General features: G+C 39.3%; 2 protein-coding genes across 3 annotated transcripts in view; one reads left to right on the top strand and one right to left on the bottom strand.

Annotated features, from left to right (window-relative positions):
- THSD7B (thrombospondin type 1 domain containing 7B) overlaps nucleotides 1-21,028 on the bottom strand; it is a 484,878-nt gene that overhangs the window by 429,092 nt on the left and 34,758 nt on the right. The gene's annotated exons all lie outside the window — the stretch shown is intronic.
- On the top strand, nucleotides 11,487-14,840 carry CXCR4 (C-X-C motif chemokine receptor 4). The gene is made up of 2 exons (XM_079310464.1): nucleotides 11,487-11,631; nucleotides 13,237-14,840. Exons 1-2 carry the CDS (start codon nucleotides 11,593-11,595, stop codon nucleotides 14,296-14,298), a joined length of 1,101 nt encoding a protein of 366 aa, XP_079166590.1. The 5' UTR covers nucleotides 11,487-11,592; the 3' UTR covers nucleotides 14,299-14,840.

Raw genomic sequence — 21,028 nt, 5'->3', positions numbered from 1 at the left:
GCAGCAATTCAAACAGACCTGCTCCTTGACTGAGAAATCTTCACCTTGTCTCATGCACCAGGATAAGGTTGCTTTTCTATGGTTTTGTGACAACCAAAAATAAAAAAGAAGGACGATCAACTTCATCTGTCACCATCTTTTCATGTTGTTGTCCTTCAATGATCCTACTCTGTTCCTATTTATTTGCTTCTTCTGAACTTATTGTTCATCTTTCCTCTTTGCTGTCCTCACTCTCTTCACTGTTTAACCTGAAGCAGCCCTCATTCCACAACAAAAAGCTGTTGCCATCAAGGTGATTTCTCCATCTTGGGAACAACAGCCTGGATCCACACTCCTTTCCCAGCTTTCCTTTCATGTTAGTTGTGAAAAGCTGATGCAGAAGTCAGTCTGGCTTCTAAGGAGATTACAGCTCTGACATCAGCACTTGCAAGTAAATTATTGAGCTGATATTCCTCTTTCTCTTCTTTCATGGATGACATTTTGTGTTGGACAAGCTGTTCTGGGATGAGTGTACACATACTACATTGTATATAGAGTATTATTTTCACATGTTTTTCTTTTATCTCTTACCATGAAGTTTACTGTCTTTTGGTTTTTATTTCGTGGTCCCTGCTCACACGTTATCTCTCTGAGATGGAATTTACCTGTATGGGAAATGGTTTCCATGTCAAGTATATTACAAAGAATCACAGGCAGACTTGCCAGTGTTTTGTTACCCAGAACTAAGAGCCTTTTCAGGGACTTTGCATTAAAGACTGGGCATGAGGCCAGTTAAACACTCACTGGCATTTCTTGTCCATCTGTCCCTGACTGGGATGTAAGAAGCTGCACAAGTTTTGCTTTGCATTCAACTGGATATTATCTAGAAGTAGAGACAAGCTGTTGTTCTTTATTACATTACTTCTATTTCATTGTGTACATCCAATTTATAAGAACAGACACAAATGAGCATTCAAATTCTACAGAGTATTTAAAATTTAAAGATACATTCCGGTAGCATCCAAGCTACAATAATTTTTCAAAAAACAACTTTATAATGGATTTTTAATTGTGGTTGTATTTCTTAATATCTAACATAATGCACCCAAAGTATTTGCTGTTTAGAGTGCAGCCTTTTCCTTAGTGGGGTACTAATTTAAAAATCAAAGTCTAACACAATTAAACCTTAGTTTTACCATAGCAGGCACTGACCTCCTCCTGACCTCCAGATTCTAGCTCTGCATGTTTACATTTTGCTTTTACTTGCCTCTTCTTGCCTTTGATTTCTACCTTTCCTAGAGGAAACCACCTTCCACTGGCAGTCAGACAGATGATGGAAAGGTTCTTCTGTCCCTTTGTTCATAAGATTTGAATTGTGTTTGACTTCTATTCAAAGACTAACATTTGCCTTTCTGGAATCTTCTCTACAAGAGCATTTCTCACACAATCAGTCAGAAACTACTAAATCAATGACTCTGATTCAGTTCTTGTGATAAGCAGCAGTACAGAACATGACTGATTTTACTCTAAGATAAGTGTTTTCAAGGTACAAATACACTTGACACGAGCAGTTATTGTTGTATTGGTCAACAGAGATTTGCACACCAACCCTGGCATAGCCTGGATACTAAAATCTCACATTTGTGGCTGAAAATTCCTTTTCCTTAGAACAAGATCAGGATTTTACAAACTATTCAATACTACTTTGTCTTTAGGGGCCTCTTTTAGAAGGGTACCTTCTCAGCAGATCTTTGCATCACACATAGACCTTGCTACCCTAATAGCTCTTGAGACCCAAAAGAAAGAAACACAAACTTTTGAATCCAGCAAAAATGCATAGTATTAAAGTTATACAAATGACTATATATTGTAATCATCAGATATGTGATATTTTAAATTTCATAGACATTGTAGCTACCAAAGGAACACAATTTCAGATCAGAACTTAGGATAATGGGACTGATCTAGGGTTAACAAGCCCAACAAATGTGACAAAGCAGGCAATTGTTTAAAATCCTCTTTCATGGGGAAACTGTTCCTAAAGCTCATTCCTCTGACAGCTAACAACTTGTTCATATTTTCACAGTGTGTATTCACACATCCAGTCAGCTGTGTGCCATACTGCATCCAGTATTTGTTTTCTTTTCCAGTGGATGTCTACTACCTTGCTCCATTGTCCCTTTCAACATCCCTTTTGTAAACTGATGAAAAGAAGCTCTTTCAGACTGTTCTTGCAGGAGCAGCTCTCCATTCTACACTTCACCCCAATCACCCTTCTCTGCACCTATTCCATTTGAATTCATTTTTCTTGTTAGGAATTGTAAAAAATATTTCTGAAATCACCTTTTCAGTGCTCTGTTTGGCAGCAACAGCAGTTTCTCCCCTTAGTACTTCTTTCTCCCTTTAGTATGTTCATACTTGATGCATTCAATGAACAATGCAGCTTTCCCCGATGTACAGGAGAAATTCAGACTCATCCTGAAAGTGGCTGTTCTCTCTGTGTGTTGCCACTTCTGTCAGGTCAGAGGATATCCCAATTTCAGCAGTGGCACCTCATCTTCCACTACCAGTGGATTTCAGGAGTCAACTTTTTGTTCTAAAGCTATAAAGTAACCATTGTTCCACCCATGAACCTTGAAGAGTTTGCCTGGTTCCCTTTCAGTGTCATCACTGTTATTTTGTTTTATAAATGTCTTCCTTCATAATACATACATTGTATTAACTCTCAGAGTCTAGCTCAATGAATTTTCAGCACTTGAAGAGCATCCTATGAAATGCTTTACTAAGGTCCAGACAAGTGGAACCTACTGTATCTCATTTACCTAAGGAAGTGATTATCAATAAAAGCTATTAAGTAGTCCTGCTACAATACACCTTTATAAATTCAACTTTCTTTTCACTCTATTTTCCATTTATTTCCACATTTTTAAATATTCTTCTCACCACAGGTTGTTCTAAAGCTTTACACTCCAGTAAAACAACTAAAGCAATAGCAACCTATGTTATTCTTTTCAAATGTAGGCTGTGCATTTGCAGTCAGTAGTCCTAGTTTTGACAGATTTATTTAAAGCTAACTTAATTTCAAGGCTTAACACAGTCCTTTTCATGACTTGTAAGACACATGTTCAAAACAGATCAGGTCTCTCTTAATTCTAGGTGCATGTTGACCAATTCCAGAAATTGAACAGTCTCTTTAAAATGTTAGATATTTGACATTGAATATGATACTTAAGTGATTTCTGAGTGGTTTTCAGTTTTAAACCACACAGCAATCAAACCTTCCCAAAAGATATTATTTTGGTGGAATAAGTGTTATCAAGTAACTTTGCTTTAACATCTTCATTGCTTAGAAAAGAAGCGGGAATAAAAAACAGAGCTTTCAAACCACAGAGAAACCGTTGAAAACTTAAAACCACAATGCATAAGAGCAGACTGAGCCTATGATTACCTAACTCAAAATGTGGTTTAAACTGGGCATCCTACCAAGTTTTTCACAGAAAACCAGGGGAAAATGGAGTATAAGTATCCATGGTTACAGTGACCCCTGCTTGGCACTTGAAGAGATCTTTCTAGAAAGAGCCAGGTAGAAACATTTGTCAGGGTCCTCAGAAGAAGCAAGACTTCTTCCTGTTTTTATACGTAAAAAAAAAAAAAAAAAAAAAGAAAAAAAAAAAAAAAATATCGAACATTATTTGGTACAGTGTGTCCTGAACACAGACTGTAACCTAGGAGTATTTTTAGAATTCCTCTCTTGTATGTTTTTAACAATATTCACTCACTACTGAAAAATAACCTCAGAAATATAGAACTATCTGCTTAAAATAATAGCAAATTCCTAGAATAGCAAATTAATCTATAAACTGAGTATTTAGAGCTAAAATTTTTCTTCCCATGTTCAGTTGTACTTCACTCACGAATGAAGAAACAGGATTGTAGACTACAGTTTTAAATGGAAAAGGTTTGAAGCAAATTAATCTCAATTGGAACCAACACTTGAGTACTGGAGCTCCTACTCCCTCTTCTTGTGTTCAGGTGTTTCATCACCTTGGGGGTGATGAAAAACCTAAACACAGCAACACTTTGTTTGGATGGTGCTTTCTCTTCTCCACTGACACTCAGCTGTTCCCTGTTCATATGCAGGTTTGGGGAAGATGTTTTCTATGTATCCTGATGCATAACTAGGCATACTGAACCGTGAACAACACATGACCAAATCTAATAATGACAACTCAGCTTCTAGATGCTTCTGTGATGTGTGCAGTAGTCTGGTAAGACAATGGAAAAAGAACTGATCTGAGTTTAGGTGGACATTTCTCCCTTCCCTGGCAGGGAGGAACAGAGCAATTTCACCTTAAGGTCCATGTACCAGCCAAATGCAGTTCTCTTTGTGCAAAAGGAAAAGGCAGGAAGACTTTTTAAATGTCCTTTATTTTCTAGGGTGCTCATCTTCTACTCTTCATGCTCCTTAAGGACTCTGCCTCAACTTCTCTTGTAGAGATGAGGGCTCCATGGTTTCTCATTTTGTTGCTGAATCCCCAATTCCCTATGGATCTGACCTGGATCAGGCACTAGCATGCTGTCACTCTTATCTAGAATCAGCCAGAGCAAACACCATGATGTCTGTATAGTCTTTGCTCCACCCATTATGGAAATCATGTGGATGATGCCTGGTACAGCATTAAGTTTGTCTAAAATTGCCTGTTCCACTTGCTAAAAATTAATCTAAACCAGCAAGACCAAAGTTTAGCAAGTTCAGTTGTAAGAGATCAGCTCCTCAGTGTCATGTGCCATGTGGTAAGATATACCCTGAAAATAGGATTTACCTCCCATCAAACAAGAAAAAGTGGTACAACATGAAATAACTTCTTCAGGCACTTCTCTTCCTTTCAAAAGGTTGGTCACCTAATGACTGAGAAGAAATCCTACTATGTGATTTTAGTGATTATTTACAAAGTTTAGGCCTCAAGCCCTACCTGCTAAATTTTCAAACCAGCAAGAACAAATATCGCTATTTATTACAAATCAGTTTGAAATATGGAGTGTGTGATATCATGTTCATTTCACTGGCAATTAATGAAGAGAGAAAGGAATATACCTGCTATAAATATTCCTACAGCTCTCCATCTACATCCTTGTATTTGGCTATAAATAAATGGATAGAATAGGCTGTATATGGGTATTTACTCATGGTATTTTTCCAAGAACTGTATATAGAGGGCTTGGATGCAGAACCAAAAATTTGCGATCATCAAATGGAGATTTTTTGATTGTTTTAGAAATGTTTGGTCATGTTTCAACAGACATCGCAGTTACTGAGCTACTATTACCTAAGTAGGAAAGACTGACTCAAAAATGTAACCTCAGTCTCACTCTTGCACATATCTCATTTGCATATGGTAAAGATGGTTTCTAATACTAAGGGAAAAAAAGGCATTTGGAATTTTGGAATTCTAAAGTGAATTTTCAGGGAAATAGTGGGAGGAGAGACCCAAAAGAAAGAAACTAATACACACCACTAAATTTGGGCAACCTTCCTACTTGCTGAACAAGCAGAAATCCTGGATTCTAAAACAAACATCTGAGTTGACATTTAGCACTTGTATGTACAGACTTTATTTCAGAGCTGATGCAATAAAACTAAAGCATTTGTGAGCTTCAGATGCCAAACTGAGCTAAACAGGAAGAGTGGTTGCTCTTGCTCTGCTTTCAGTGCCACTCTGCAGGCAAGTGGGCAAATGAGGCAAGTAAATTATTTCAACAAGCTCAGAAGCTCACAACATGTGGAAAATAAATGCCTACTATGGCATCTAAAGAAAAGAAGTAGAAGAAATGTGTGAAAATTATAAAGAAAACATGGCACATGCTAGCATACCTTACTACATCCCAAGCACACAATTCCACAGACACCATTTCAACAAAAGATTGATCAAAAACTGTCAGGGCGGAAACTCAACATCAAAATGCCATTTCCATTGTGTTGAGCAAATGGGTTTAATGTAATTAAACATAAAGGGATTTGTTTTGATCCAGATAACTGTGGGCACTGCCTGTAGCAGAGGCATGAGGACATGGTCTGATGGAGGCATTTTCAGTCATAGAATAATTCAAGTTGGAAGGAACCTGCAGATTCCAAGCTAGACTAAGCTGCTCAGGGACCTATTTAGTTTCTTCGTCTCCAATTAGCTGAGTCCTGTTCTCACAGGTAGTAGCAGCAATGGACAGTCCCAGATACAATTGTGCTTCTGAAGCTATATAAAAGAAAAAATGACATTTGACAAATATTCATGTATGCATGAATAGCTGGACATGTTTTCTAGTTTATCCATATTCTCTTAAGATGTAGTATGCTCTTAGCATAGATACCCAGAAACAAATCCTACCCTTAGTAATCCAAACTGAACTGGAGCAAGTTTCTAATGGAACTTTACAGCATAAAAGAACATTATAAGAAACACATCTCATAGCTAAACAGAAATCTATCTAAATGCTCTGAAAGCCAAAACTCTGTCTGCTTTTAGGAAAGAAACTACTGATGACATTATTAGGGAGGCTTTACGTCGTTTTCATAATTTTGAACTGACCACAGTTCTGGAAAAACAAACCACTTCAACATGTCTCCAGAAGTGTTCTGCTATAGAATCATCAAAGATAAACCCTTCAGTTCCAGCAATATGCAAATGAAGACATGTTTTTTAAAAGGATTAAGAAAGTTGTTCAAAGCATCTTTTTAGTCTACTCTGCTTCCAAACAAACAATAAACTGTCCACATGCAGTGAGATTTGCTAACCCATAAACACAGCCAAATGGAGGAAGATCAGAACCTTAATGAGTTTGGTCCCCTTTGAATTCTAGCTGATCAGTGTCACCAATAATTTCAACAGGCTCTAAATTAAGCACTTTCTGTCTTCAAAGTGCCTTGCAAACATCAACCAATTAATCCCTACAAGTCTCCTCTGAGGTAGGTAAGTAGGTATTGTTATCCCCATTTTACAGTTGGCTGAACACAGTCAGAGGGTTAAGTGATTTGCTGCAAGCCACAGATGGAGGTGGGATTAAAACACAAGAGCCACTATGACTCTTTTTAGAAGATAGCACTTTTTGTTTTCCTGATGACTTTTCTGTGCTGACTTTAGACATATTGATCTTGTGGAAATACTTAAAGGAAACAAAATAAATTGTCCTTGTTAAAAGGAAGAAAACATAAAGAAATCTGGAGTTTGGGCTGACAACACTTTTGTTACCTTATACTGATGTTAAGGGTTTTCCTATAATTTTGTTTTGATATTCAAATATCATTTCTTTCTTACAGGGACTTATTTCTGTTTCAATGTAACATGCTACTAATTGAAAGGTATGTCCTGCTCCTCCACAGGTTTTATTTTGTCTTGGTGCTTTCAAATTAGTAAGTGTAGGTGGCACCCTGCCCATAAACGGGGCACTTTCCTTCCAAGATCAGGGTAACAGTTGGTAGGCTTTTTCCACTGCAGCACAGGCAGGAAGAAATGGAGAAAGGCAGCTTTGAGAACCAAGAGCAAAGAAAGCCATTAAGTGAAACCCAACCCCAGCAAACCGCTTGTAACCATTCTAACAGGCGTAAGATTGATACCTTTCCCACTTCAACAGAAAGATCAGATGGAAAAGGGAGAGTATATCCTTTTCCTCTCTATGTATACAACTTCAGGCCACTTGAAGACCCATTTGTCATTAGGTCAATCCAGTGTATTGTAATAAACTTCTGAGTTTTATCAGGAAACTGTTTTTCATCTAGCAGTTAATCCACAGCATCAGTTCCCTGGAATACCTTTTAGAACAGAATAATCCACTACTCAAAGTTGATGTCTTGCATGTAATCCTGAGCACATTTTCTGCTAATTTTTCAGATGACACTTTCAGTAGCCTTTCAGTACAGGAATTGACATGCACAGAGAAAATCAGTGAATACTTGAAAATTATTCGATTCCTACTATACAGTACAGTCATTTCAGCCATACTGGTAGTTGTGTGTTTTTATGATACAATCTTCTATGTGTCCTGAAAGTATTAATGCCACAAAAATAACAGAATTTATACATGCACCACTGTAACTAATACACAGTGGTATTTATACATTACATAATCCAAGGATCATACCTCCTCTGTGTTAAGTGTTGCTCACAGGAAATGGTCCATCAAAGTTTTATTAGCTATAAGTTTACTTTGTTAAAAGCATTTGTGAAGCCTTCAGATTAAGTAAATAATTTACCATAGGGTCATGGTTAAATAAAATGCAACTTATTTTTCTACTTTTGTGGATGCTAAATCAAAAGAGTATTTTTACCATTAGAAAGGTCTGTTAGCAACTGCTTTGCTCTTACATGACCATCACTTACATCTCTTTTCAGATGAAAAATAGTTAATGATTCACAACCTGAGGAATTGTACTCTTTAGTATAACAGGGTAAGAACACATAGGATTTTGACTCTTAGAAGGTATGTTTTCAGTAATAAAAACATGTATTAGGTGGGTTAGGAAGGGTCTGATTTTCACAGTAATTTTGTGACCAGGAAAACACGTAATGCAAAACATAAGCTTGGAAATTGCTATTTGCTACCTCTGTCTCAAGAAGATTTGTAGCTGACTCAGAATTACATGCTGTGCAGAAACAGCTCCCTTCTTTTATCACTTTGGAAATCATTAACTTGCCCTGGATGGTCCTCTGTGCACCAAAGGAAGTTTTCACATGGATTTTCTGATAGGGGAAACAAAAGAGATCATAGATAACAAAGCAGCAGTGTGAATGACAGTTTTAGAGGACCTTCATCCAAACAAGCCTCAGTAACATCTCATCAGATCGGTATCATGCCCAAATTTCCCTTCACTCAGCACTACCATGCTTCAGGGCTAATTCAGGGAGCCATTCTTTGGTTCCGAATTTCTTAGGCTATCCATGAACACAAAGAACACAAATCACAATGAGTGATTGTCCCATGTCCCACTAATTAACATAATCCATTCCTACAACATATATTTTGCTGTTACAGGTCTATCTGTACACTAAAATGAAGCGGAGGGAGCATTTGTCTGCTTGGGCTGTAACTACATTCAGAGTTCTGTGCATCCCTCCCCACATGCCAATGCACCCCCTGCTATCCACCCCAATAAAAAGCAACTTGCAAACTTGTCCAACAGTTCTAGACCTCACATACTTGTATTATATGTTCTGTTCTGTTATGATATCATTATATACCTTTTGCTCATCTGCAGCCATTGCCACAAGTTACCTACACTATGAGCATATTTTAATGTCCTGCACTGCATACTTGAAGAAGCAGTAATGTATAATCATCTATGCCCCTCCAAGATGAGAATACTTCTCCAAAAAACACATCTGTCACCTATATGAATTTCTGACCAGGCAGAAGCCAATCTTCCCTTAAAGCTCACCTCCCCTGTGTGCAGCTGCCTTCCTGATTAGTTTTTTAGAGCCAGTTCAATATGCATATATCTGAAAATCTGCTTCTCAGGTTTGCATATTTAGCAGGCTGGAGAGCCTTTCCAGCACCATATCCCTGCTGCAAAGTGCATGGCAATTGATGGTGCTATGAGCTGGGCATCCCCCATAAGTGAAAAAGATGATTATTTAGATATGATTCTACTAATTTGTATATAAAAATCTCTCATCTGCTCATTTATCTTCCTGGTCATCTAATGTTGTGCTGCACATTCTGTGATGACTTGGGGGAAAGCGTTTCCCTATTTGTGTGTCCAAAAAGTAGTGAATATAGCACAGATTCCATGGAAAATAAGGAATGAATAGAAATAATAACAATTTTGTCACATTTGTTTGCAAAGAAGATTTAGGGTATCATAAACTTAGGGATAGCATCTAAATATGGAGACTCAGGAGAAGATCTTTTATTTCTATAGAATTCTAGCATGGTATCCCTCGGATTTTTCTGGATATAAACACAAAGTAGATACTGAATTTTCTGAAGACTGGTAATTCCTGAATAATAATAAATTACAGTTTACTTTTAATGCAACTTGTATGTGATATTCCAGATCAGCTAACAAAATAATAATTACAATCAAATTACAGTGCAGCTAAAGCACACAATCACATTATAGGTCATGCCTTATATACCATGTTTTAAAGATAAACATTATTTGGTTATTAATCATAACCAAGTTCATACTCACTGTAGGGTGTGAGAAAGTGTTCTAGACTGTTACAGGAAGAGTAAGATAGTAACTCTTGTCAAATACTTGAAAATAATATCCACATTTGAAACTGGTGTTTTAACTAACTCGAAGCATGTAAACTGATAATAAGGGTAATTTAGAATAAAATTTTGGTCAAACTTTCACTTTTATCATCCCTTGAGGCTAGCGGGGTAATTTAAGCACATTGTTATTGCATAAAGGATATTTTCTCCCTTCTTCTTCTTTCCACTACAAAAATCAAGTGTAAAGTGTAAATCTATACAACTGAACAAATTATTCCCAATATAGTTACTCACTATAACTTTTTGTTGTGAGTTGTGAAATTGAGGGGACACACACATGACACACTATGCTAATCAAAATCTTTTCTGGAAATTAATTGCCTGTATGAATAGTAACAGTACTGAGACCCCAGAGATAACTGTTTTGTTTGTCTCTATATTGGGGTTGATTTTCTCTTGCACACCTATCCTATGATTGCTATGTATATTCTACATACATAATTTCAGGGCTTGGGGGTTTATTTGTTGGGTTTTGGGGGGGGGGGGTTGGTGGGTTGCGTGTGCGTGTGTCTATGTGTATGAGTGCGTGTGTTCATGTGTGTGATTTTTTGTTTGTTTGTTTGTTTGTTTTGGGAGGGGTTGTGTGTGGTTTTTTTTGTTGTCGTGGAGTATTTTGGGTTTTGTTTGTTTGTGTGATTTTCGTTTTCGGGGCTATTTGTTTCGGTTTTGGATTTTTTTAATATTATCCACATACCTGAAACAGATCAACATCCAGCTTCTCACCCAAATTCACACTTGCCAGAGGAGCTCAGAGGGTAACCTGCAACCCACTCACTTTGCAGCCCATGAAAGGTTTGTAGAACTTCTCATCCCTCAGCAGGGACCAGCCCTTGCTTCCTGCCTATCCTCAGCAGGGGGGAAGAGACAACTTTGAGGACAGAGTTGCCAGTATTTTGAATGGTATACAGGACCCCTGCTCTTCCCCCTCCACACGACTCCTGGACCAGTGACTTGATTCGGAGCCCGCCTGGAGTACCCATGACAACACAGGGCTCTACAAAACACTTCAAAGAATGTTCTTGAGGGGAAATTCAAAAGCCCGCTTGTATGAACACATCAATCAGAGGGGGGCAAATGCCTCCGTGAGGAGCGTGGTCCCCGCGGGCGCGCCGGGCAAGTGCAATTCCCATGCCCGGGGCGGCAGACAAAGAGCGGCCCGAGGCGCCCGCCCGGAGCCCGGGAGCGCGGCGACACCGGGGAGGAGCCAGACGCGGCTGCCCCGGGGGCGGGGGGGCAGCCCGGGATGAATAAAAGCGCGTCCCGCCTGAAGAGCTGGGGCGTGTCTGGAGGAGCAGCGAGTAGTGTCATTGCAGCAGCGGCAACAGCCTGGGAGCGCGGAGCCGTCCGATGGCTCTGAGCATGGACAGCAGCCTCGACAGCCTGGATGTAAGTGCCGGGAGCGCGGCCGGCCGCCCATGTGCGCGCTGTTTTCAAACAAAGGTGCCCTCGGCGAGGCTGCGGGCGGCGGGGGTCGGGACAGCGGAGGGGTGTGCGGGGCGCGAACGGGCAGGGCTCCCCTCCGAGCCCCGGCCGCTGCTGCCTCTGCCTGCAGCGCTTCGGACCTTGGCACAGCTGCAGCCGCTGCAAATTCCAGCTGCAGGACTCTACTCCTCTGGGGCTCTGATGCTCGGCCGTCAGTTCAAGTGACATGTGGCACCTTTGTAGAGTGCAAAACGCCGGCAGAGCAATTAGCGGTACGGGGTACGGGAGTGATGAGAGGGGAAGAGGCGAGGAAGTTTGGAGCGGTCTGACTCCAGGGAATGGAGGCACCCTTTGCCCCGGTGCGCGCCCATTCCTCGGGCTGCCGGCGGGACTGGGAGCCGCGGCAGCGCCCGGCCGTCCCGCCCGCTCCCCGGGCGAAACGAGGCGCCGTCTCACTCTTCCGGAGGCAGCTCCTCTGCCTCGGGTTGGAGAGCAGTTAGGAGCAAAAAGCAGATCTCTGTCAAGTTCCAACTTTAGGGCCGCAGTTAACGCCCGCGTGGAGCCGGTGCCTCCGCGTGTGAAGCGCTGCGGGTCTGTCGGGCGCGCCCTGCGCGGAGCTCGGGGGTCCATAGAACACGGGGCGCGACAAGAAAAATTTGAAAACCTGAGGAATTGCACATAGCCAGATGGCACTCTCCCGCCACCATTGCTTTTAGCGCCGTACCCAAAACCGTTAGTGGTTTCCTGACGCGCTCGCAATGCCCTCACCGAATTTCGCTTCCCTTTTCCACCGCTTATGCTCACTTGGTCCGTCTGGCTGCAGTCCCGCGCCTGCCGCGCTCACCCCCTGCCCCGCAGCCGCAGAGGGTGGCGAACAAAGGCAGGGAACGTGGCCCATCGTGGTGACCCTTCACAGGGTTTGAGTTCCTCTGACTAAGGTCACCTCTCGCTTTCTTTCTTTCTTTATGGGCTTCGGGGTTTTTTTTTCCTTGGCTGAGTGTGTGGAGCTGTCAATTGCTTCTCAGCAGGGAATTCTTGCTATTATTTATCCTTTATTACATCAGCCGAGGGTACCTTCTCTATTTCTCCTTGACCCCATCCTCTTAATGAGAAGGGACTTTGGAGCAGCAGCATTTCTAAGTAATTTTTTTTATAGCTCTCTATTGTAGGAGTTAAATGTGATAGGTCATGCTCTGTATGGACAGACCTCTCGCATCTGGCACTTTCTGGGCTCTCCCATTGGTAGTGTCCATCTGATAAGAGCATTGAAGTGTCCAGAACAAACGATATTTCTGGGAGTAGCCATTATCTTTCTTTTCTCCTTCATGCCCTGCCCTTAGCAAGATCTTACTCCTCAGAGAAAGACAAAGGAACTCTTCAAACTTATTCTTACTTACTGTGTATATTATATATGTGCATGTAAACATTGTATTTTCCCATCTGGTTTTCAAAATGTTGGCCCATTTGTGACAGTGGAGACTGTTCAAGCAATTCTTTACATATTGTCATATAGAGTAAGTTTTTGCAGAAGAACTAATATTTAATTTTATTTTTTCCCCTTTTTTTTAGCTGTCCTCTGGGTTATTAATTGAACTTTCTGAAAATGGCACGGATGAGATTGGTTCGGGTGACTATGGAGACTACGAAGAGCCATGCTTTCAGCAGGAGAATGCCGATTTCAACCGGATCTTCTTGCCAATAATCTACTCCATCATCTTCATAACTGGAATAATTGGCAATGGATTGGTTATTATAGTTATGGGCTACCAGAAGAAGCAAAGAAACATGACTGATAAATACAGGCTGCACCTCTCTGTGGCTGACCTCCTTTTTGTCATCACCTTGCCATTCTGGTCTGTGGATGCAGCCATAAGCTGGTACTTCGGGAATGTTCTGTGCAAGGCAGTTCATGTCATTTACACAGTCAATCTCTATAGCAGTGTCTTGATTTTGGCCTTCATAAGTTTAGATCGTTACCTGGCGATAGTGCACGCCACCAACAGCCAGCGCCCACGAAAGCTGCTGGCTGAGAAGGTGGTGTATGTAGGCGTGTGGCTGCCAGCTTTGCTCCTGACAGTGCCCGATGTAATCTTTGCCAGTACCAGTGAATCAGAAGGGAAGTACTTCTGTGATCGCATGTACCCTCATGAAAACTGGCTGATCTCTTTCAGATTCCAGCATATCTTGGTAGGACTTGTCTTGCCTGGTCTAATAATTCTGACTTGCTACTGTATTATCATATCCAAGCTGTCTCACTCCAAAGGCCACCAGAAGCGCAAGGCCTTGAAGACCACGGTTATCCTCATCCTCGCCTTCTTTGCCTGCTGGCTGCCCTATTACATTGGCATCAGCATCGACACCTTCATCTTGCTGGGAGTCATCAGGCACCGCTGCAGCTTGGACACCATAGTGCACAAATGGATCTCCATTACAGAAGCCCTGGCATTCTTCCACTGCTGCCTGAATCCAATTCTGTATGCCTTCCTGGGTGCCAAGTTCAAAACATCAGCTCAAAATGCCTTGACATCAGTTAGCAGAGGATCAAGCCTCAAGATTCTTTCAAAAGGCAAACGTGCAGGACATTCTTCTGTTTCTACAGAGTCAGAGTCTTCGAGTTTCCATTCCAGCTAACGCTGCTCCTTGCCATCATTTCACAAAGAGACACTTTAAAGTTGCGCAAGATTTCAGACAAATAAGACTGACCATAATGTACAGATTTATTTACAGTTTGAATTTTATATTGTTTCTTTTAGTCTCTGTGAAGTTTAATTGACTTATTTATATAAAAAAAACCTTTTGTATTGATGGCAAACTGTCTAGGCAGGTCCTGTGGACAAGTGGTTGGTTCACAAAAGTTTTAGTGACTGTCTGTATGTATAGATATGTGAACTAAACACTTTGAATTGTAGCAAAGTGACTCTTAAAAGTTTAGAAGATATTTCTCTGTTGTTTATATGTAAATGTTTTTTGGTGTTGCTGTTATTCTTAAAAGTTTGGCTGGATATTTTTACCTTACTACAAGATGTTTGGTTTACAATAGCTTAACTCTGCTGTAGAAATGGCACTTATAACCAAAGCTTCCTCTGTTACATGCTAGGGTTTTTCCCTCCATTCTCAGAAATTGATGGTTTGCAAAATTTTCTGTTCAAGGTAAAATAAAAGTATATGAAAAAGAGTTATTGAGTGGTATTTTCATTTCTGGTTGAATTTTTCTCAGTGCTTTTATTTACAATTCTAAATATACAATAATGTCTTAGAAAATTGCATGTCTTGTGAAAAGCAGGAAAATGAGTTTCAGTACATACTGATTATCCAGTTGACACCTGAGTTCCATGTCATGTGTTTTTTTCTCCTGAATACATTTGCTGCAGTTAACATTATGTTTAGAATTACTTAAACTGTCACTTAGAACTTTTTGAGTAAGCAATTGCTAAAATTTATAGCCTCAGGCATCAAACTCAGATTAGTGCAAGTGCCTAACCTTTATGCCATGTGTACAAAGTCAGTCCTACATTTCTTCTGCCTTTGCTGTGGTTCTAAATGTAGTTCCACATGGTAATAGTAATCAAATGTATCTGAATCAAAGCCATTTTTGACTAGAAATAAAGTTATTCTACTGAAGTGTATCTGCTCTGAGGGAGGTAAGTGGTTTTCCTCTTAGGAAGCTTTGCCTATCCTGGGTTCATCCAGATTTTCTTAAAAATAATAATACTATCTTCATGATCTTTTTAAAAACACAGAATGTGTGTCAGTTCTTCAAAATATTTTTAGTAGGAATTAGACAGATTATAGAATTACCAGTAATTAGTGCTGAAATGTTAATTGTCTAATTAATCACATTAGTAGAGTACATTCAGAGGTAATGGATACCCAAGAGAACAGAGCCATTGAAGAGTATATGTACTTACATTAACAAAACAAACACAGCTATTACTTACACATAAAAAATATAAAAAGGAATCTAGTAGTTAAAAAAAAGCCAAAAAATTAATACCTACTAGTCAAACAGAGCTGAAACAGGCAACATGGATATTGCAGGGTTTTTTTCACAGGCACAGCACCCTAGTGATTTAGTGGAGTCAGTACCACTATGCTAAACTTTACATTAAATTCCATGTTTTATATTAGATATTCTCATAAATACAAGACCTTTCTGTTTTCAACTTCTCTCCAGTGAGGAGGCTGCAACCTTGGCTGCATCCTGCACTCTTTCCCTTGTAATGACAGTAGCAATCATCTGATTCTGTGTTGAGCTGATTCAGTGCTGAACCAGCACAAAACCTGGCAGAAAATAGGTAATTTTCCAGCAATTTAGTGAATTGAATGTGTTCTATGAGGAATCCAACAAGTGCTACAAAAGTGCAAGATTTTGTAACCTGGAAGCAGGCAAAGGGAGATAAAAGTGAGATAAAATGAAAAGGACATAAATTTCCTCCCCTGCTTTTAGTAACTAAACTTTTAGATCAGCTAACTCTAATGTGTGTTTTCACTCAACATAACACCAGAAAAGATGCATTCTCAAGAAACAAAAGGTCTCACTTTGATCACGCTGCTCCTCCTAAACAGGGCTGAAAAATGAGGAAAACGTGGTATAGGGGTAGAACTCCTTAAATGGTTTATTTTTGTTGTTCATTTGTGTGTTTTCTTAATTTAGTGAGGGTTTCCCTGTGAAGAATTTGCTGTTCTAAATGATTCTGATTTTCACCCCAGACCAATCAATCACTGTGATTTAATTGCACTTATAAAATACTTACAGGCTATCAACACATTGTTGCTTATTTGTTGAGGAAATGTTTAGAGCCCCCAGCATTAACTTAGATTATTCCTATTATGCTTCAGTCAACCAACTGCTACCTCAAGCAGAGTTAACAGGAAAGAGGGTGCAAGAGAGAATAAATTCAGCAGTCATGTTACTGCCAAAGACCACTAAAAGGACACTAAACAAACAACAGAAATAATTTGTGTAGAAAATTAGTAAAATTTAAAAAAATGTAAACCCATGCCCCAGAGGAATGATTTTTATAAAACTGCCATTGTTAACTGCCATTAATGAACCTATGGACTGAAAACTGTCTTGAAAAGGAGTGGCAAGTTACTTGGGGTTTTGCTCCAGTCAAAAGACATGTGTATTTATTTCTAAATAACTTTATAAATCTATAAATACCTATAAATATGAATATAATATATATTTGTACTGTTTACAGAGCAAATATTTGCAATTGGATGAAGTTGTCATGAGGAAACATAGCAAGTAATTAGGAATCCAGTTCTGTCTTTTTACCTATGAATAAGTCAGAGAAAATAAAGCAAATTTCTCTCAAATTCACTGAGCTTTTCCAAATATACCATGTTGGTAAAAAATACTAATTTACTCAATTTCGAAACAAAATTCACCTTTAAACTGATTTTTTGTGACTTTTAAGATCTTTGTGAAGCAAAAGTGGTTCCAGTAAATGCGTTTCTCAAAGTGCAAATTCCACAACAAAGGGAAATGAATCTAATTTTGTGATTTATACATTGGACAAGTCCACACAAACCAAGAATTTTCCTAAGTTTTCAAAGGTACTTTCCAAGTCTTTTTACAAATTACTCCTCTCTAGCATACAGAATAATCATGCATTCTTCAAGATATACACAATGCATAGTCTCTGCACTTTCTTGAAGTAATAAAAAAATAGCTGTGTCCAAGTAATTTTAAATATGCAACTCAAGACACAGAACACAGAACAAATGTGAGTTTGGTTACAAATCACTGCGTACAAATTGGTCACAAACCACTTTAAAATGCTATGTGGCAGTTTAAAAGATTTATCACGTATTTACAAAGACTTTTTCCACTGAATTCAGGCACTAAGTATTTTGCTATGTTTTTGCAATTGCCAACAGCAATGCTGGACTAAAACATGGATATTCACCTAATACTCTAATGCACACATTGTGAGTGCCTTAGATTAGTTAGAAAACCTTTGGATCATGCAAGGCTAAACCAAGAATGGAATATGTATGTGAACTTACTTTTGCTTCCTCTGAAATGTTTGGAAGTGAAGTCAGAACACTTAAAGCAGTGGGGTAAAATGCCACTGTAACCCATTCTTTGAGGGGTAACCCATTATTTGTAGGTGTCTTTTTACTCTGTCTGATCAGGTGGTACCAAGCCCACACTAGAGGAGCTGAGGGGTCTAGTGAGGCTGCCCCAGTGAATGCACACAGAGCAGTGAGCAGGGGGAGGCACTTGCTGCTTTCTTGGCCAGTTTTATGACACAATCATTATACAGGGGCTTGAACTTCTATGCATATACATAAATCAAAACAAAATCACCCTGAAAATAAAAAGGAAGTCGCAGTAATAATATGGAGCCATTCATGCAAGTGAATGGTTTATCTTATGATGGTTGTGCTCTAGTTGGACAATGTACAAAGTGACCACTTCTAGATGTTTGGTTGAAAAGACCATTTTTTACATTGTTTGGGAAAGGAAACAGCATGACGAGGAAGTACTTCCTTGATCCAGGCATGCCTCCAAAATCCCCTAACAATGGAGTATTCTCATATTCTCATAGTGCTGAAACTTAGGAAACACTTAAGCAGATAGAGCCCCAGAGGTTTTGCTCAAAGGATGCCACTCCCTCACTTTATGTTTTGAAAGAGCTATACAGACTCCTTTTCACAGCCATAAATCACGTGTCAATTGAAATTACATAGCACTGGGATTATTGCTTATAAAGAAGGCACAGATTTCTTTAAATCCTTTCTCTTTAGATAACAATTTTTCTGACATTCTTTCAAATTTCTCTGAAAATATTTCATCTTCAACAGATGAAGTTAGAGAATTTGTTTTAATAACAATTCTCTTACTATCTTCCCACCACTCTAGTTCTATCAGGTCATACTATAAAACAATACTTATTGTTTTTGAAAACATTTTAATAGAACCCGGTGGTAAATGTACTTTGTGCTTGCTTATTTATAAATATGTAACATACATATATCTACAGGTATATAATGATGTGGATTACAAGCACCATTTTCAATTGCTGATACAAGTGATCCAGGCTCCAGAACAGCTACCACTGACTTCAGAGCAATCAGGGTTCATTACATATGGAGCAGGTATTGATTAAAACTATTTTCTTGGAAGGACAGATGGCTTCAGTGACAAACTCCAACTGAATTCAGAGACAGCAGGGTACCTAAAGAAATATGCTTCATCTTACAGCACAAATCAATTACAAATGAAGATTACAAGTTGCTGGTTTCACTTGCAGTCAGAGATGTATATGAAACTAAATCTTTCAGTATGGAACAGGTGGAACTGTTCTGCTGAACATTACAGAAATAAATTTTCAGCAAAATAGTTCTCTCTTACTACAGGCTTGCAAGCTTTGCATACCCAGCTATCGATGGTCTTGCAGTAATTTGTATTCAGTGTCAGTGTTTGAAAGAAATAGGTTAACATTTAAAATATCCTTAGCAATTCACACCAGGAACAGATTCTCACCACACATACATGTCAGAGTAATTAGTAATTATGAGGGATTTTTGAAGGGTTACACTTGCAGAGTTCTTTAGCTTCTGGTAGGTTTTGGCTTAGACTTTTTTGCTGTTGATGCTGCCCTTTATTCCTAGTACCCTCTTTTCTATTCTACTTAGTTTTTCTTTAAAAATATATCTTCATAGAAATTTTAATGGCTTTGTTCTGTTAAGACTACCCAAAATATCCAGGACAAACAAGAAAAAGTAAAAAGAAATTAAAAAAAAATACAGCTTTCACAACTGTTGCTATGTCTTTTCATGTGTATTTCCATTCCAACATCTGCTTTTCTTTAGCTGAAAGATAAATTACTGCTATATTGTATGAAAAAATTTAAACTCAAAGGTTGGTTTTACTCTCAAGTTTCTTAAAGTGCAATCCCAGCACACATTTGTTTACTTCCTTGGTTGTTTGCTATCAAGCACTTGGTAATGGAGCAGATCTTCCAGAGAGGGATCTGGATAAGAAAGGCTGAGAGGGACCCTCACCTCCCTGTCAGTGACACTATTGATACCAGCACAGCTTCAAGAACATGAGCTGCCCAGGAACTCAGCACACTGCTGAATTAGAGTAGACAGCAATAATTATCACTGGTAATAATCCTAATCTGTGGCACTCTTCAACAGATATAACATAAAATAAACTTGAGAAGTTCAAAAGCAGAACATCTTTCCTTAACTTTTCTTCCACAATTCCCTGTCATCTTTCTTATGGCTGCTTCATTTCAATGCTGTCCTCTCTTAGGCTAATATTTTTGGGTTTTTTTCCTTGGGGAAAATAGTTACTATCTAAAATGTGTTTGAAAACACTGATTCTGCCAAGTCTGAACATAAGTCCACCAAAGACAGAAATGTTGGTATGCTGGATAATAGAAGATGAAACTGAAGTCTCAGTGTCCACAAACCAATTCCATCTCTAAAATCTGTGGGAAGCAAGAGAACAATTCTGATGTTTTTACAGATAGCAATAGATGTGTCTTGTCAATATTAGGTTCACTGCGAATCTGAAATCTTTCATTCCTGCTCTTTGTGAGAGCAATTACATCTCAAAAAAGTGTTAACATCACTGTTGGAACTCAGTACAGGAATGCATTGATAAGAGAAGCAAGAGTCTAACAAGAAAACAAGGGAAGAAGGGATTATTGTACAAGAGCAAGGTTCACATTAGATTTAATTTGACAGCAAAGTAAATGTAGAGTTCCTGTGCTCCCCTGCCCCTCAGTGCTCACAACCTTCCATTCCAAGGCCTTTCAGGTCATGCCCCCAGCCTGCTTTTCTTGCTCTCTTTCTCCTCACTTCCATTGAGGTGATCCACTTCTGCCCTGAGCTCTCCCACACGAATTGGACACTAATAGCACTGACACAAAGTAACTGAGCTCATCTGCTCATCAACAGGACAAAAAGGAGTCTCACACCTCACAGTCCCCTTCCTTCTCTCCTTTACTCTTCCCTATGCAGATGCCTCAGCTCTGCTCCTGTGACTCCCTGGCAAATCACTTCAGCTCTTGAAGATTGGAGTTTCACAGGAATTTGAAGCTGACTTCCTCTGTTGGGGTCTTCAGTCTCCCTCCCTCCCTCCCTGCCTCTTCTAATCCTTTCATTTGACATCTTCAATACTCTGATTGTAAATTCTGTGGACCTGTCGCCTGCTGTGCATTATCTATTGGAAAAGTCACACTTTATTTTGAACAGACTTAATTAAATAGACAGTATCTTTTTCGCAAAAAATATTTTATACTATTTTAATGAAGTCAGTTCATAAACAGAGCTGACTACATTCAAGATTAAAAAACAAAAGTGATCGATACATGCCTAAGCAAAGAAAGAAAAA

This window comes from Erithacus rubecula (genome assembly GCF_903797595.1).
Source record: "Erithacus rubecula genome assembly, chromosome: 8".
Taxonomy (NCBI): Eukaryota; Metazoa; Chordata; class Aves; order Passeriformes; family Muscicapidae; genus Erithacus; species Erithacus rubecula.
This window is presented reverse-complemented; position numbering and strand designations above follow the sequence as displayed.

What these genes read in the sequence shown, in the direction of transcription:
- CXCR4 (XM_079310464.1), top strand. Translation starts at nt 11,593, where the DNA reads ATGGCTCTGAGCATGGACAGCAGCCTCGACAGCCTGGAT. An exon ending in GCAGCCTCGACAGCCTGGAT is followed by an intron (nt 11,632 to 13,236) that starts GTAAGTGCCGGG and finishes CCTTTTTTTTAG; the next exon opens with CTGTCCTCTGGGTTATTAAT.